The sequence below is a fragment of the Periophthalmus magnuspinnatus genome, chromosome 4 (genome assembly GCF_009829125.3).
Source record: "Periophthalmus magnuspinnatus isolate fPerMag1 chromosome 4, fPerMag1.2.pri, whole genome shotgun sequence".
Classification (NCBI taxonomy): Eukaryota; Metazoa; Chordata; class Actinopteri; order Gobiiformes; family Gobiidae; genus Periophthalmus; species Periophthalmus magnuspinnatus.
Genome location: NC_047129.1, coordinates 16,731,307 through 16,749,979, shown reverse-complemented (window position 1 = coordinate 16,749,979; position 18,673 = coordinate 16,731,307). Strand labels below are relative to the sequence as shown.

Genomic DNA, 18,673 nt, shown 5'->3' with positions numbered 1-18,673 from the left:
ACAAAGCGTAGATCTAGTTAATCATTCTGCCTAGCCTGACGGGTTTCACCCCCACAGTTAACTAGCTCACATACTTTTGTCTGAACTGTCTGGAAGTAATTAAAGTTGGACTTGTAAAAAAAAAAAAAATAAGGGAGTGTGATTACAATGACTAAAATGAATGCTTTGGACTCCATATGCATGAGTATATGAATGGTTAATGTTTTGGTGAGTTTGTTTCAGGCGTGGAACAGTTTGAGTGCTCAGGGGAAGACTGAATGAAACCCCAGACAAAGATAGCTTGTTTGGCTTTGGTGGCAGCAGCAGAAGGAGGAGGAGGACGAGGAGGGCTGGGAGAGGGGCACGAAACCAGAGAAGGATGGCAATGGGGGAGGAGAGATTGTGAAGGGGGTGCTTCTTTCCATCCCACACCACAGAAAAAATCCAGCTAACAAACAGCAGCATGGTCAGCCGGTGAGTAAAACTTTTCACTACCAAAAAACAATGTATAAGATGTATTTATGAAGAACAGGAAAATTGTATTTGTTGTGTTGTAAGCGTAGAAGTAGAATGTACTCGGCAACAGTAGCTCAGTTGGTAGAGAGTTTGTCCACTGATCCGAAGGCTGGCAGGTGAGATTCCAGCTCCTACAGATGAATGCTTGGGCAAGACACTTAACCGGTGTCTGTCTACACTGATGTATGAATGGGTGAGTGGTTCCTTGATGTAAAGTGCTTTGACTGCCTTGAAGGTAGGTAAAAGTGCTATATAAATGTGGAAAAGAAAAGGAAAGATGTTTAAAAGTTTTTTTGGGAAAAAATCTACAAATTGTAAACAAATCTGACTTAAAATCTCTTTGGCAACCACCCATGTTTACTGCTGTTATCGCTGTGATGTAAGCAGCCAATGGGACGGACCAATGTAATACTTTTATTATAAATCAATGCCGATATTGAAAATTTTGATGGATCAGTTATCAGTTGTACATGTGGCATGTTGCAATGACAATAAAGACATATTCAGTTCAGTTGATATCCCATTTTGGTATATAAGTTGGTGTAATAAAATGATTTACTAGCCAATGTTTGCCCACAAAGCTGTTCTGTAATTACTTGAAATGATAAATACAAAATATCTTTTTAAGATACGCGGTTTGTGTTTAAAGGAAATAATATGTTGAGTCTCTACACTGGTATTGGTTGATATTGGGTATTGACATCGGTATCGAAATAGAAAAAGCTGGATGGGAGCATCCCCACTGAAAACCTGCCTGCACTTAAACTTGCATTCTTCAGACTATAGTTAGCCTTTATGCAAGACTAAAGGCTAACTATAACTTCATCAGAACTCGATCACAACCCAGGGATTTCATGTCTTTCGTCTAAATGTGTTTAAGTCACTGATGAATTCCAGTTTTGTTTTCCTCGCAGTGTGGAACATCCCGCTGCCGGCTACAAGAAGATCTTTGAGTCTGTGGAGGAGCTTGATGAACCCTTAACAGCCAAAGTCACAGGTAGGAAGGTCTGACTTAAAGGTGCACTATGTAACTTCTCTGATGGAGAGTCTGCAGTCTGCTTGTCTCCATGGAGATGTTATTGGTTTGCCTGAAAAGTTCCACAGAATGGCATTGAACTCATGTACACTAACAGTCAGAAGTCTAGACACATATTTTTCTTTTTAATTTCCATGATTATTTACATCATAGTTTCTCACTGAAGGCATCAGAATTATGAATGACACATATGTGGAATGTCACAAACACAAAATAAACTCAAAATAACTCAAAACTTGTTTATTCAGTTAAAAAAATAAAAATAAAATAAATAACCCTTTGCTTTGAACCGTGATTTGCGCTCAGACATATCTCTACCCTGACACAGCACAGGTGTAAGCTCATTGAGAGAAGGTCAATGGTTGGAAGCACTGTCGACAAAGCAAAGGGTGAATAGTTTGAGGATTTGATTATAAAACCTAAAAATCCTTTGTTTCTTTGCTACATAATTCTATATATCTTACTTCATATATTTTCCATGTGTATATAAAATGTTGAAAGTAGTAAACATAATAAAAAATTAAAGCCGCAAGCGTCAACATCGAGTCAATGGGTGAAACCTCTGATTCTAGAATCAGAGGTTTGTTGTAGGTGTAAGTTCCCGCGCAGCTTTGGCTCATAACTTCTCAGACACCGATGGAAACACACGCAGAAAACGATCGCTCCACGACTTTCACCATGAAGCCTTGGTACCTGTACACGCCTGAGGACTATGATGAGGACTTCAACCTGGACGCTCTGCTCTGTCCCACAACAACAGGGGACGGTAAAGAGCCAGAGGAGACCCACCTGGAGTCTCCCACCATCCAGGACTCCTCACACCCAGAGGCGAGAGGTCCGGCCCAGGCACCCCTGGACGAGGTACCAGTGGACGAGGTACCCCTGGATAAGGTACCCCTGGACGAGAGCGCTCTGGTCAGGGCGCTCCGCCAAGAGTTGGAGCGAACGAGGGCTGAGCTCGCAAATCAGGTCCAAATGAACCGATCACTGGACCTGAGGCTCAAGACTCAGGAGAGGATTGATGAAGAGAAAGACTTGGAGATCCAAAACCTCACTGAGGCCCTCCAACAGAAGGACAAAGAGCTGCGTCAAGAGGCTGAGGACCATCGGTAGAGAAGGATCAAGCATCTCGGGTCAGTGCAGGAGATGATGGGGGTGAAAAGGGAGCTCCACAAGCTCAAAAAGGCCACAGCAAACACAAACTTGGAGTTACAAAAAGTCACTGCGTTGCTCCAAGAAAAAGAGAAGGAGATGGTTTCCCACGTCAGCGCCCATAAACAGCTGAGAAACCTCTACATCATGGCAGGGCACGAGAACATGCGTCTGAAACAGGAGCTTCACAACACCAACAACTTTACAGCTCAAATGGAGCTGGAGTTCTATAAAGTCAAGGAGAAGCTCCAGAAGAAGGAGAAAGAGCTGGATAGTGTCACCAGTGCACAGAACAATATCAGAGAGCAGTTTCACAGTGCACTGAGGGAGAACACACAGCTCGCACTGACCTTTGCACAGAGGAACATGGAGGTGATGAGCAGGACACTGAAAGAACAAGACACTGAGATCGCTGCCCTGAAACACCGACACTGGACTGATCCAGAGGCCTGCAGCCGCGAGACAGTCCAGAGCACGAGCGTCAAAACCAAGGAGCAGAGGGACGACAAAACCCCTCTAACAATGGACAACCGAGCAAGCATCAACACTACCGGAGATGCTACTGAAGTCGAGAAAGAAGAACGCTCGACATCACAGCTGCGGTCGTCCAAGGAGGAGGTGAGCTCCCTAAAAAAGGAGAAGATCAAACTTAAATCTGCTCTGGAGCAAAAGGCACAGCGACCCGCTTGACTAATGAGGAGTGGAGAAGCAGAGGAGGGGCCCCGGCGTTACCAGCGCTAAGGCGGCTCTGCACATGACCTTTGACCCCTGCATTAAGACTTAATAAAACTTTTAAATATCTGTTATTTGTGTTTTATTGTTTTACAGTCCAAACCTATAACTGGTCACTATTATGAAAGACACTGGTGAATTCTGAAGTAAAAGTAAAATTCCAAAAGACACTCAAGTAAAAGTATTAAAGTACCTGTTTAAAAGTGTATTTAAAGAGTAAAAAGTAAAATTGTTTAGCTGATTTTGATATCTTATGAAGCAGGGCACAAAGTCTTCACTGAGGCCCATATCTTAAAAAATATTTGACACAGAAGGCGACAGTAACAGTTTTGACTTCATACTTTAAATAAGGCTTGAAATATAAGCACCGCCACGAAGCGGCGAAGCGCCACGCGCTCATCGTTGCGGAAGCAATAGGCCCTACGCCCTGTAGGGGCTCGGGCCTAATAAAACACTGAAGAGGGGGTGGGTTCAAACTTTTGACTGGTAGTGTATCTCTATGGAGACAAGCAGGAGATGCCACAAGACCAAGTAGGTCAGATCTGTGGAGAGGTGACCCAACTCACCATAAAAATTTTTTTTTCTATATTTTATATAGATTTAGAGGTATTTTTGAGCAAGAAAAACACCTGTAGTTGATTAAATGGCTCTAAAATAAGCATACTGCCATATTGTAGAACTCCCCACCAGAAAAGTTACACAGTGCACCTTTAATTCAATAACAAACTGCTACAAGAGAGTGTGTTTTAGTGAATTCTGAATATGTTGTGCAGCATAGATCCTTCCTCACCTGTGATCAATAATGTTAAAATTAAACACACAGATTTTTTTTTTACATTTTTGTTGTGATGTGTTGTTTCAGGCACGGTCCCGTCCTGGCTGGGGGGCAGTTTGCTGAGGATGGGTCCAGGGCTTTTTGAGATCGGAAGTGAACCTTTTTACCATCTGTTTGACGGCCAGGCCATGATTCACAAGTTTGACCTGAAGAGTGGTCAGGTGACATATTACCGAAAGTAAGTCCTCTAAAACAGATGTGTCTTAGTTTGTTGTGTCATGTTTGTCTGGGATTCAGAATACACACTTCTTCAATACTTTACAAAGATGTGAGTCTCGTTACCAGTGAATCTCTCTGTTTTCAAATTGCCATATTTGACAGGTGGATTAGCCAATCGGGCACAGGCATGGTCTGTATCGGAAAAAATAAAGGGAAAAATATCACAGGGGGCTGAGATTTCTGCAGATCAAGTCTGGCTGTGCTTGAGATGCAACAGAGAGTGTAGGGACCAGAATGATGTCAGTCTGTACAAAAAATATTTTAACATATCATTCTGGATTTGCCAGGCAAGTGTCATAGCATCAGAATCAATATTTTTTAAAGGTGCACTGCGTAACTTTATTTCTGGAGAGTATTCCACCTAATAATGGTACTGTAGGTAAGATACTATTGTAGCCACAGCTGCCCTGGGGCAGACTGACAGAAGTGAGGCTGCCAATTTGCACCATTTTCATACCAGGCAATCTGGTTAAAGTGCCTTGCCTATGGACACAACAATTGTGGCACTTGAGATTCCCAGCGGTCTCCGATACAAGTACTAACCAGGCCCAGCCTTGATTAGCTTCTGAGACGAGATCAGGCTTTGACAATCTGAGAGGGTTTCTGATTTGCCAAGAATGTTCCACAGTATGGCATTAGACTTACCTATCTGAAAAAAGACAAGCAGGTGGCCTCACCAGTTACAGGTCAGATCTGTGAAGAGCTGACTCCATTCTCAGTAACAATACATGTTTTGCAACAGTAAAATAACATGCTAGATAATAAAAGAAAAATCTGTCAACTGGAGAAAACGTAGGAGTGAAGATGTTTGGCTGCTCATACAAGCCGCTACTTCAGTTCTGGTCAGATTACTGGTGGACACTGCCTTATATCTAATTCCTCCCTTCAGATAGATATAAATCAGGAGGAGCAGCGAAATGTCTTGAATTTTTCTTTTGCTATTAATCTGAGGGATTGCACAAACATGCTTTTTATGTCATACGTGGAATATTCAAGTCAAGGCAATAAAATCTCCACCAAACCTCCACCAAAAAGTGACATCGTGCATCCTTAATGACATGGTGTTGAGTCTTATGTTTTCTTTGGAATCACACAGGTTTATTAAGACAGATGCATATGTTCGAAATATGACAGAGAAACGAGTGGTCATCACTGAGTTTGGTACCGCAGCCTATCCGGACCCATGCAAAAATATCTTCTCCAGGTATTAACTTCTTTTTAAAAAAGTCATTTCAAGACTTTTTTTTTTTTAATTCCAAAACAATGACTTTATAAATGACTGCAATATACAAAACCCTGCAAACTATTAGGACATCATCAGTTTTGTACTTTGCAGATTCTTTACTTACTTCCGAGGCATTGAAGTGACTGATAATTGTCTGGTGAACATCTATCCGGTGGGTGAGGATTTCTACGCTTGCACAGAGACAAACTTCATTACTAAAGTTGACCCAGATTCACTCGAGACATTAACAAAGGTAAATAAAACAGCATTATCTGACTGCGGAGTATATATGAAGGCTCTTGTGTTGTATTTAAGGTGGACATGTGTAAGTATGTGTCTGTAAATGGAGTCTCAGCCCACCCCCACAGAGAAGCAGATGGGACACTCTATAACATTGGAAACTGCTTTGGCAAGAACTTGAGTCTAGCTTACAATATTGTCAAAATCCCAGGACCACAAAAAGGTTAGTGTACTTAAGAAAATAATTAGGTACCAAAAGAAAGTCGTTTAACCCAATTTTGAAAAAGTGGACAACCCTATTCTATGCACTAACTATGCATGTATTTCCAGATAAATCAGACCCCATTGAGAAATCCCAGGTCGTGGTACAACTTCCAAGCAGTGAGAGATTAAAGCCTTCCTATGTTCACAGGTACAAACATAATATGCTCCAGTTGTCTTATTTTAAAGATGAACTATGTAACTTTTCTGATGGAGGGTCTGTCACCTGCTAGTCTCCATGGAAATGTTATTACTTTGCCTGGAATTTCATCTTTTGTTTATTCGCTTACAAGTGGTATTCATGCTAAAAACACCATACATTGTTACTATGAGCAGGGTCACCTCTCCACAGATCTGACTTGTAGGAGATAGTAGATACATTGAATGCTGTAATGTGCAACATAACAAGACAAAAATATCTCAACAGTGAACACAAAGCAGAAAGCTTACATGGTGCACACTTAAAGAACACGGTAAAGAGATTTTGTGTGATAGTGTTTAAAAGGGCCCATGTTACACTATTTTCTGATCTATGTTATAATGTTGTTTCCTCTTCAAAAACACACTTGGGATTGTGTTTTGTTTCATTCACACACGTTTAAGTCCTGGAATTGCCAATATCTACTAAACTGAAAACTACCACTCCATGACATCACAAGGTGGAACAGAGCATTTTAAGTGTTACTCACACATGTGTGAATGAAACAAAACACAACTCCAGATATATTTTTGAGCTTAAAGCTCGCAAGAATCAATTTTGTGTAGTATAGGGCCTTTAAATGTTGGATTATCAAAAAAAACATTCTGCATTTTGTAATTTCTTAAAGGTTATTATTATTTTTGTTTCCACATTTTTTAACAAATCTATCTCTTTGTCTTTACAGTTTTGGTATGACAGACAACTACTTCATATTTGTGGAGCAACCAGTCAAAATCAACTTGCTCAAATTCCTGTCGTCTTGGAGCCTTCGTGGAGCTAACTACATGGACTGCTTTGAGTCTAACGAAAGCATGGGTGTAAGAACAAGTAAATTAATTAAAGAAATAACTTTAACTAAACTATTCTTTGATGCCTTTTGTGTTTTATCTCACAGACCTGGTTCCATCTTGCTACTAAAAACCCCGGTGGTTACTTAAGTACTCACAAGTTTCGGACTTCTGCTTTCAATGTTTTTCACCACATCAATGCATATGAGGACAGTGGGTTTATTGTGGTGGATGTCTGCACGTGGAAAGGGTATGTGGTAATACAAATAACATTACATTGTGTGATATATTCATGTAAAAAGTATCTCTTGTTACAGGTATGATTTTGTGTATAATTATCTGTACTTGGCCAATCTGAGGGAGGACTGGGAGGAGGTGAAGAAGGCCGCGATGAAAGCCCCTCAGCCAGAAGCCAGACGTTATGTTCTACCTCTGGACATTCATCGTGTAGGAGCAAACTCTATTATTTTTTATTTTATTTTTATTTTAATGTTCTACCCTTGGACATTCATTGTGTAGGAGCAAACTCTATTATTTTTATTTTATTTTTATTTTAATGTTCTACCCTTGGACATTCATCATGTAGCAGCAAACTATATATATATATTTTTTATGTTCTACCTTTGGACATTCAGCATAGCGCAAACTATTATTTTTAGTTTATTTTATTTTAGTTAAAACTGAATGTTCTACCCTTGGGCATTAATCATGTAGGAACAAACGTTTATATATTTTTTTATTTTTTTAAATTTTAATATAATTTTTATTTTAATGTTCTACCCTTGGACATTCATTGTTTAGGAGCAAACTTTATTATTTTTATTTTTTATTTTATCTGATTTTAATATAATTTTTATTTAAGTTTTATTTTATTTTTATGTTTTTTTTTCCTAATTAAATGTTTTATTTTTATTTTTTTTACTTGATTTCAGTAATATTAAAGAATGCACTCCATCTAAGTTACAGATGTAATTTAGCAGGTGGAGGATGCGCCATATCCTCGTCTCTATGGAGATTTCCAGTAGTATGGCATTAAACGTTGCTATCTGTGTAGAAAGAAGTAGTTGACATGACCAAGCCAAATTACAGGCCAGATCTGTGGAGAGGTGACCCCGCTCACAGTGAGAATGCATATTATTCAAGTAATTTAAAAGTTATTAAAAGTTACTAAGTTAATGAAAGACAGGTGAGTTTTTAATGCCATACTGAGAAAAATTTCAGGTAAAACTATAATATCTCCATGAAGAGAAGGAAGTGGCATATCCTCAACCTGAAAAGTTACGCAGTGGACCTATAAACTGAACATTACTTTTTAATTATAAGTTAAATTTTGACTTACATATTTCATCTGCCATACATGTGTTGTGTTTTTGCAGGAGGAGCAGGGAAAGAACCTGGTGTCTCTGCCTTACACTACAGCCACAGCTGTTCTGAACAGTGATGGAACCATTTGGCTGGAACCTGAGATTCTGTTCTCTGGACCAAGACAAGGTCAGGACTAAATCAAATATTAGATTATCATCAGATGATCTCAATATAATTTTGTATTTACATTCTTCTTATCTTTCTACAGCCTTTGAATTCCCACAAATCAATTATTCTCAATGTTGTGGAAAGAAATACTCATTTGCTTATGGTTTGGGACTCAACCACTTTGTTCCTGACCGGGTGCAGTTTTATATATATTTTATATACAATTTCTGGAGGCAGCTCTGTACATATGAGTGAGTTTTGTGTTTGTTTACAGATAGTGAAGTTGAATGTCCAAACCAAACAGACTTGGGTGTGGCAGGAGGAGGACAGTTACCCTTCAGAACCATTATTTGTGGCATCTCCAGAAGCTACAGAAGAAGATGATGGTAAGACATATTTATGTGTACAGCTGTCGCTATACAATACAAATATCAAGGTGTGGATTTCATAAACATGTTGTGATGCATTGTAGGCCTGCTGCTGAGCATAGTGGTGAAACCTGGAGCTGAGAGACCGGGGTCATTACTGATCCTTGACGCTGCAGACCTGAGTGAAGTGGCCAGAGCTGAGGTGGATGTGATCATCCCTGTTACGCTTCATGGAATGTACAAACCCTAAATCTCGTTTATCTTGTTTATATATAAATGTATTATAGTGTACTACATTATAACAGACATGTTTATATAAAAACAACACGGTACTAATCTAATAGGGTGTGACCCCGTCCAGTGTCAGTGTAACACCAGCTTGACTGTCTTGAAATGAATCTGGAGACTTGTTGCTTTATATTGTGTATAAACTATATTGCTGGTTCTTGCAGCAGTCCATACCAGTTTATAATTTGCTTACATACCGGTAATTGTTTCCTCATTATTAAAAACAAACTTAGCTATTTGTATTTATAAATAACGTATACATTTAATGATTTACAGTTAATCACGAAGGCACTAAAATATTCCATTGAATTTCATAATCCTATTTCAAATTTGCATTAGAAAAATGTGGCCATCTTAAAGTTTTTATATTATACAAAATTATGTTTTCACATTTTCAGTAGAAAACACTGGTTAATTCAGACACTATGGAGGGTAAGGCACCAGGTTATATTCGTAGAACTGGTGAGTTAGTTTTTGTGGTCGATAGTTGATATTGTTGCTGTTTAATAATATCCAAACAGTCTCTCACCACCTGTGAACATAAACAGTGTCACAAACATGAGACTTCAGCATCTGAATAAATCATGCATGTTTTCACACATAACAGCAGTTTACCTGTCTGGTGTCTTGAGGTAGAATAACTCCATCGTCCCACAGTCTCCCAGAGGAGAAAAAAGCAGAGCTCTCTTCTTTTAGTATCGTTTCAAAGTTTTCTTTAGTGTCTTTGTCTTCATCAGGTGAAAATAAGCACTCAGAATGATTTGGAGCTGCGATGGACACTTTGGCATTTGGCCACAGGAACAGGAAGTTAGGGTCAAAGGCCCGACCACACTGCAAACAAACAAGAAACAATAAGGATCTCAAACACGGATTAATACAAAGATACATTATAAATCAATATGTTGTTTAAAATCTAGAAAAATGTTTACACATATGATAACCCTAATCCTTGAAGTACAGCCTAAAGATTCAGTCCCCACCTGGTGTTGGGAAGTAACTCAATATAAGTACCAAAAATACATATTCAGAATACAGTACTCTGATCGGGCCCAAACACTGTCCGTACCATAGCATAACTGTCGGTGCCATGACATCCACCGATCACCACTGTGATTTTGGGAACAGAGGCACAGGCCACAGCCGACATCATGGAGCCCTGAGCCTTTAGACGGTTACTGCTCAGCTCGGCCTTAAAGACATAAAACATTTAAAGTCTGCTCTTGTTAAAAATTATTCACAATGTATGGAGAGTAATAGGAGCTGTGATGGTACTTGTTGTGTAGAAAAGACTGAAGCAGGCGCAGGCACTGTGTTCTGCAGGAAAAGAAGAGGGACGTCTCTCTGGTCACACAACTGAACAAAATGACATCCTTTGAGAGCGGCTTCATACGAGAGCTCGCCGTTGTTAGCAACTATCCCCACCAAGTGACTGAAGGAAGAAAATAGGGTCAGAGTATGTAGTTGTTAATAATAAAAAATTAATATAGAAACAAAACATACAGAAATATAGTAACATTAATAAACACAATACATATGCTGGTACTTTGCAGCTGATGTCATCAACACTTTTTTGTTTTATTATGATTATGATTATTTTCTAGTACTGTGGTGTTTAGAGGTTTTGTATTATCATTTATGAAGAATGAATGAGTGAAAATGAGATTATGCAGTTGTTTTTGCAAAATAAAAAATACATATATTGTTACTTTGCAGCCGATACCATCAACATTTTTGTTTTTTTAATCATCATCATCAGCATTATTATTATTACTATTCTTTTTAGCACTGTTGTGTTTAGAGGTTGTAGTATTTATGAAAACCCATAAATGAAAAAAAAAAAGATAAAAAAAAGGATTATGTTTTTTTTTAATTAGTGAGCAACTCTTTAAATCTTACCCATGAATCTTTCCAAATCCTGTAACAAGTGTCGTTCCAAAACGTGCTTTAAACTCTTGAAAGCGGCTCCCATCTGTGAGTCGACTCAACACCTTTAGGGACAAAGATGGCAACAAAATTACCAAAGACTTCAAATATTGAAAAACAAAATGGCTGATAGTAAAAAAACAGCATTCGATGTTACCAGTTTAACGTCCAGAGTGTAATTATAACTGAGGGGAGCGAGTCCTTGAAGCTCCTGTGAACTAAATAACGGCTCCTCCTCCGTTTTTCTCTTTCTGATCTCATCACTCTCTTGTTCCTCTGGCAGCAAGAAATTCAGGGTGGATATAATGTTTCTGGTGTATTCATATGCTTCCTTTTCTTCCCAGGCAAAATAGTCAACACAGCCACTAACCCTAAAAATCAATTATAACAGATAAGACTAAACATAGGCCTGTCACGATAACATATTTTGAAGTTCCATATATCATTGAAGTAAATATAGATCATATTGAAACTCATTTATGCCACTGACACAAAAACCCAAGAGCAGATTTAAACCACAAAAACTATTCTAAACCTACAATAGTGTTAAAAAATCATGTGCTGCAATAAATAAACAGCAGAATGAAACACTTCAGTACTTAATTTGCATCTGTAATGAGTCATAGAAGTCATTAATTCAACCTTTTACAGCTCAAATTTGATCATATAGCCAAAAAAAAAAAAAAAAAATATATATATATATATATATATATATATATATATATATATATATATATATATATATATAAAACCCCATTATTGCAAAGAAAAAGTACACACAATAATTATTGACCCCAAAAATATATAGTTCCATGTGTCATATATTGAATGATAAGTTGATATAGTGATTATTGTGACAGGCCTAATTAAACATATAAAATCTAGACCACTCTCTAAAGAGCCACATGCGGCTCTTTAAAGCCTCTCATGTGGCTCTTTACCCTTTGATTGAGAGAAAAAAAAGAATAATTCATCAAAGATCATTCATTCTGCTGAAACTGTTTTTATTTATGTATATTTTTTTTTACTGGTACTATTCGTCTGAGCAAATCCCATGCATAAAATTGGAAAGAAGTAAAGAGTAAATATTACACATAAACTGCACCAGAATACAGGAAATTACATATAATTTGCTCAAAACCCCCAGACACCCTAAAAACACTTCAAATAAGTACACAAAATTCATAAATACAAAATGTTACATATTCTTTATAATGTATTAATAGCTGCATTTGATTTACTTTTTTAAAATTGATCTATTAATCACTTTGTCTCATTACCTGTAAAAAACATGTGGCTCTTTCTGACTTTCATTTGCTTGGAAATGGGCTAATGTGGCTCTTTTGCTGATAAAGGCAGCAGACCTCTCATGTGGACTTTTTAAATACTTACTCTGCATGTAGCCGAGCACCGCCCAGATCTTCAGGTGAGACTTCTTCCCCTGTTGCTGCTTTAACAAGAGGCGGTCCTCCTAAAAATATAGTCCCGATCCTGTGCACCATCACAGCCTCCTCAGCCATTGTTGGGATGTAGGCTCCCCCCGCTGTGCATGAACCACAGACCACTGAAACCTTATAGAAACAACCATTTTACATAGAATTGAGACTGATGAAGCAAAAACACACAATTAGACCTGTCATGATAACAAATTGTGAAGCACGATATATCACTACCATTGACTGTATATATAAATGGACATAGCTAACCTGCTAGCAGCTGTGTCCCAAATAGGAAGTGATCATGGCTTTTGGCTCCATCAATTCACTTTATATTGAGAAACTGTCACCCCTCTCTCTGTAACTGCTGCGGTGAGACTCGTTATTTTGGTCTTAAAATGTTCGTATTAACCCGCTCTACATGATCCTAGTGTTTTTATTTTGCTATAAAATCAAGATATGAACATTAATAATAGACAAATTAGGCACCTTCTTTCCCCAAGGTCACTCTCGCTAGTGTTAGCAACAGGTTTGATTGACAGCGTTGCTAAGCGCCCACTCCCTGCTGAACCAGCGGACTGGGTGAGAATGGGTGTTACCTTCAACAGCCTCGCTCCAAATTGGCTCTTTGGTTGCTATAACACTCGCGGTTGGAACTCGGCTCCAAATTGGTCCCTATAACCGCTAGCTTCGATGAGCTCCATTTAACTAGAGCTGAACGCTATGGGTGACGTCACACTGACTTAGTCCACTTCATACAGTCTCTGGTACTACCACACTGATGTCAACATGGATGTTATTATGTTCCATTGTAAAAGACAGTAAAATGTTTCTTGTCCTAAATAAATTATTTGTGCCAGCTGAGAAAATGCTGAACTGTGCCAGTTTTTGTTTTATGTTTAGGACAAGTATTTACAGCAATTTAAAGGTAAACCAGCAAATGAACAAATCTGCAATCTGACATTTAAACAGCAAATTCTTCCAAAGAATTCAGATCTGCTCCTGCTCAGTTTTAAACCTCAGGCTTTCTAGAATATTCTGAGTGACATGAACGCAACCCAGTGACTCAATTAGCATGAAGGACTTTAGAAACATGTACTTATCATGTACTTATCGTGTACTTATCGTGTACATACTTACCTGTGGGATTTTTACTGCAGACATAATGGCTTCGTTGTAGAATGTTCGTCCCCCCTGGTTCTTGTCAGGAAATATCTCAGACTTCATATGAAATAACAAAAATATCTGTCAAGTTTGAACACTGACAATGCTTAAAATACAATTATAAAGGTGCACTATGTAACTTTTCTGATGGGAAGTTCGCCACCTGCTGGTCTCCGTGGAGATTTTAATGCTCTAATGTTGCACAATATGACATTAAACCTATCTATCTTGCATATATTTCAATTACAGGTGTTTTATTGCTCAAATACACCTGAAAAAACATGCTCTCTTACAGTGAGTCGGGTCACCTCTCCATAGCTCTGACCTGTAACTGGGCTTGTCTCCATGGAGAAATGCTTTCCAGGCAATAACACCTCCATGGAGAAAATCAGATGGCAGGCCCTAAATGTTACATATTGAACCTTTAAAATATTATTACATTAATAATTTTCACCTGCAAAGGCAAAAAGGCTCCTCCTGAGTCGACCAGATAGACACAAGGCAAGCGATTCTGAATGGCTACTTCCTGAGCCCGCAGCTGTTTCTTGACCGTGATGGGATAGGCGGTGCCACCCTTTACTGTGGCGTCATTGGCGATTAACACGCACCACAAGCCATTGATCCGACCTATACCTGCACGCGCACACATACACACATATAATTGCGCATAAACACACATTGAACACCTTTACAGAATTAAAGCACGCATCTCATAGTGTAGTCTATCACAGCTATAATTAAATATGATAAAGAATTGTATGTGTTTTTTAAATTCTATTTTAAATACATGTCCATAATATAACTTTCTTACTCAAAAGCAGAAGTAAAATATATAAGTGAAGTGAAAAGTGAAGATTTTTGGCACAATAGTGAAATAGTATGTAGAGCGGGCTAATATGAACATTTTAAGACCAAAATGACAAGGCTCACTGCAGCAGTTAGAGTGAGGGGTGACAATTTTTCATTCTGAAGTGAATTGGAGCCTGAGTCGACGGAGCCAGAAGTGCGCTCATGCTCACTTCCTATTTGGAACGCAGCGGCTAGCGGGTTAGCTATGTACATTTATATATAAAGTCTATGACATTTAACTGAAATATTCTGACTGGGCATTATTGGTACATGTATTCAGTTACTTCCCAACACTGTCTCTTTCCTTGGCTCTTGCATTCCTCATGAGGTCCCCCTGGTATAGAGTAGTAGTAGTGGGTGTCTTTTATGTGTAACTTAATTTTGCATTTAAAAAAAATAAAAAATCTAATTACTAAAAATATTGTAATTGTAGACAAACTAGTCAAACTGCAGTCCACAGTAAGTACAAGAAATAAAAGAAGAAGAAATAAAAGAGGGGGTAAAAGTAAAAGTAGAAGAAGTAAAAGTAGAAGTAGAAGAAGCCAAAAAAAAGTAGTAAAAGTAGTCAAAGTAGTAAAAGTAGTAGAAGTAGAAGAAGATGAATAGTAGTAGTAGTAGTAGTAATAATAATAATATTTCTAACCAGTCAAGCAGCCAGCAGAGGGGATGTCTCCATAGGGCAAACCCAGTCCAGCAAAAGGCGATAGCTCCAGGAAGTCCTCATTATCCAACAGGAGGCGAAGGCGTTCTCTCACCAGCAGCTTCTTGTTTCTCTGCGTGTGTCTGGCGATAGCATTGGCCCCTCCACCTTTCTTCACTTTCTCACTGTATTCTACATACCTTCAAACAAACCAAGAATTATAGATTACAAGGCGAACGCACTTTATAGAAGAAAATATGAAAAATGCCATACTTTTTGTGGCAAGCCGTACTGTTTCGGAGATTGGCCTCGTACACGTGTTGATGGATGGGTTGTAGGGGCAGGTTTAGCACTGGAAAGGCACTAGGGAGACTTTTTCTCCCCTTCACTGATGTACTCATGAAGCAGCTGCAACACTGCCATCCAGCAACACTGTGAGGAAGTGAAAATACTGTATTAGTTTCTACCATTCCTAAAAAAAGAAATATACATAATTAACAGATCCTCTCTCAGTTTACACCCTGTTTGCATGGTGCCAATATAAACTGAGAAATGGTAGAATGTAAATGTGTGAAATATGAAATTAAATATACAAAATTATGCGTTAATATAGTAGTAAAATTCAAAACAAAACTAAAAAAGCCCTCTGATATGGATGTTGATGCACATATATATAGGTTTATAATATTGGTCATTTTTATTTATTTACATAATTAGATCTTTATAATGAGTGAAAATTAAATAAGAATACTACATCCCCCACCCTTACTTTAACCTTATCCTGTTCTCTGATCGTTAATATAGATTTTGTATTTAGCACTCAAATTTATTATTTATTTATTTATGTATTTATTTACCTTTATTTATACAAAATATGAAAAAATGTCTTATCCTGTTGTTTTTTCTTAATTATGAAGTAAAAAATATATAAAACAGGCTAGATATAATATTTAGTCAAGTATTATTAAACAGTATCTACAAATAATACAATAAACTTAATATACAAGTGTCAGCTGGGGGTGAGTGATAATGACAAGAATTATTATCTTGATATTAACTGTTTTCACACAATATTTTAAGTAACAGTGCATCAGGAATGTTCTAAAAGGTGCCTGTAAAAGACTTGTTTGAGGTTCAAGCATTGCACAAAACATGAATGGAGCAAACGTTTAACCGTTTTTTTGAAGATTACACTTGATGTTTCTGCTCATTTTATTTTTCATATTTTTATTCATAGACGATATATACTCAGTATTCTAATTTTACATATCTTACCAACAATTGTAGGGTGACCAGATTTTAAAAATTTAAAACTGAGACACACCCGGGTTGGGATGGTTGGTATGAATAAAACTGAAAAGAAAGCGTAACACTGTCTATTCTCGACTCACTTGTGTCGGTCAGAATCTGAGGGACTTCCTTTGGTACATTTTTGCCTTATGCTCATTTGCAAGCACAATTTTCTATATCTTAGCTAAACAAATGACAATATATTACCTCCTTTATTGTTGGCAGGGTCAGATTGGGACATTTCTTGGGACTGGGGGTACAGGGCTCAAAACTGGGACTGCCCCAGGTAAATAGAGGCATCTGGTCACCCTAAACAATTGGGATATTATCATTTTTTCAATATAGCTTATGTCCCACCTCTAGTTTTTATTAGGAACTAACTAAAAAAAAGTACATAGTTTTGCAAGCACTTTCACTCACCTGTGCTGTCTGTCTTTTGATGTGTGCACATGAACTGGTTTACAGTTTCTGGTTTTGTTATAAACATGCCTGAGAAAGCACAATTAGACATGCATAATTTTCAAATACACATGTAAAAAATAGAAAATAAAAAGTAAACAATTATACACAATACCAGTAGTGGTTAAAGGGCCCATATTACCTTATAATGTTGTTTCCTCATCACACACAGACCTGGAGTTATGTTTTGTTTCATCCACTGTGTTTTTAAACTCCATACACCTTCACTAGGATAATTTGGATGATTTCAGCCCTGAATTTACAAGTTTCTACTGAACAAAAGGTAAAAGGTAGATGGTAACTTCAAAACTACCACTACAGAGCATTTTGAGCTTTGGAGATGAGGACAGACATAATGCAGGATTACTCAAACATGTATGAATGAAACAAAACACAACTCCAGGTATGTTTTTGAGGAAGTAACAGCATTATAAATATATAGAAATGCAGTATTCTATTTAAGTGTAACTGGATAAATAAGAGGTTAGCTGGTTCACAAATAGCAAAATGTGTCAAAGGTCGTTGAGAAAGCTCCATGAACTTCACAAGACAAAAGAATAAATGAAACACCTTATAGAAAAATACAGTTTCCCCTACCTCACGAGGCTGCGGTACATGTCTGCAAACGTGAAATAACTGCAAAATACAAAATATCTTTTAAATGAAGCATGAAGAGTTTACAGTCAGAATCAAAACAGCTTTGCCTTGCTACTGTTCTTCTTTGTGTTTGTGTGAATATACGGCCCAGGCAGAATGTCGCCCCCTGATGGTCACACACGCAGACAACGCTTGTAATGACAAATCTTTACCACCAGAGAGCGCTATCCACTTACAAACTCATCGGGTTAATTTACCAGTCAATTGAAGTTAACCTGGACCATTCATGTTCTTTTTAAATATTCCAGCACAAAGGTTTTAAACATGCTATACAGGTCTAATAATGTTTCTTCATCAAAACATCTTTCACATAATTTTTGAGTAGGCCCAATCCTGCATAAATAAGTCTCTCTCCAAAGGTTTATGCATGACATCATCCATCCAGAAGTCCATTGACACTCACCATACTCATTATGACCATTTCCATACTCAGTTTTCTTTGTAGAGCTGCCTCTTGGCTCACCACTACTGTCCTGGTCTTGTTAGAACTACTCCTTTGTGCACCAACAGCTGGAGTCTTTGCACCCACTACTAGCCTCTTTTGTATGTTTGCATCATTTTGGACATGGGACCTACTTGTGTTTTTGAATTTTATTGAGACTTGTATTCATTTCATTTTTAAAAATCTTTGTAATTTATAATGTGGGCTATAATAATGTAACATGTGAGCTATTGTGTTCAATATCAAATCTAAAAAGAAAAAAAAATACACTTTTATTTTATTTCTGATGACTAGTTACACAGAAACTCCCAGAAACATTTGAAGTAACAGATAAAAGTCTAAATATCAAGTCTAAATAGAAAAACAAACAAACAAAAAAACAAACAAAAAACAAAAAACAAAAAAACCAAAACAACAAAACAATACACTTTTATTTTATTTCTGATGACTAGTTACATAAAAAAAAAATAATAAACATTTGAAAAGACTAAAAGTGCCAAGC

The 18,673-nt window shown here is 37.6% G+C and overlaps 2 protein-coding genes across 2 annotated transcripts; one reads left to right on the top strand and one right to left on the bottom strand.

Moving 5' to 3' along the window:
- The first annotated feature begins 361 nt into the window (after window positions 1-361).
- Window positions 362-9,273, top strand: LOC117370033 (retinal Mueller cells isomerohydrolase-like). The gene is made up of 14 exons (XM_033965379.2): window positions 362-453; window positions 1,410-1,492; window positions 4,278-4,428; window positions 5,566-5,673; window positions 5,806-5,947; window positions 6,010-6,157; window positions 6,265-6,346; window positions 7,080-7,212; window positions 7,290-7,432; window positions 7,500-7,629; window positions 8,559-8,673; window positions 8,756-8,850; window positions 8,930-9,041; window positions 9,128-9,273. Exons 1-14 carry the CDS (start codon window positions 443-445, stop codon window positions 9,271-9,273), a joined length of 1,599 nt encoding a protein of 532 aa, XP_033821270.1. The 5' UTR covers window positions 362-442.
- A 290-nt stretch (window positions 9,274-9,563) lies between these two features.
- On the bottom strand, window positions 9,564-17,784 carry si:ch211-198n5.11 (methylcrotonoyl-coenzyme A carboxylase 2). Its single transcript, XM_033965620.2, has 13 exons — window positions 17,670-17,784; window positions 17,034-17,102; window positions 15,597-15,755; window positions 15,327-15,523; window positions 14,289-14,467; window positions 13,811-13,891; window positions 12,627-12,805; window positions 11,392-11,605; window positions 11,208-11,299; window positions 10,584-10,740; window positions 10,378-10,500; window positions 9,927-10,142; window positions 9,564-9,843 (listed from the first exon to the last, which is right to left on the bottom strand). The coding sequence occupies exons 1-13, from the start codon at window positions 17,687-17,689 to the stop codon at window positions 9,757-9,759; spliced, it is 1,773 nt and encodes a 590-aa protein (XP_033821511.2). The 5' UTR covers window positions 17,690-17,784; the 3' UTR covers window positions 9,564-9,756.
- Between the last annotated feature and the right edge of the window lie 889 nt (window positions 17,785-18,673).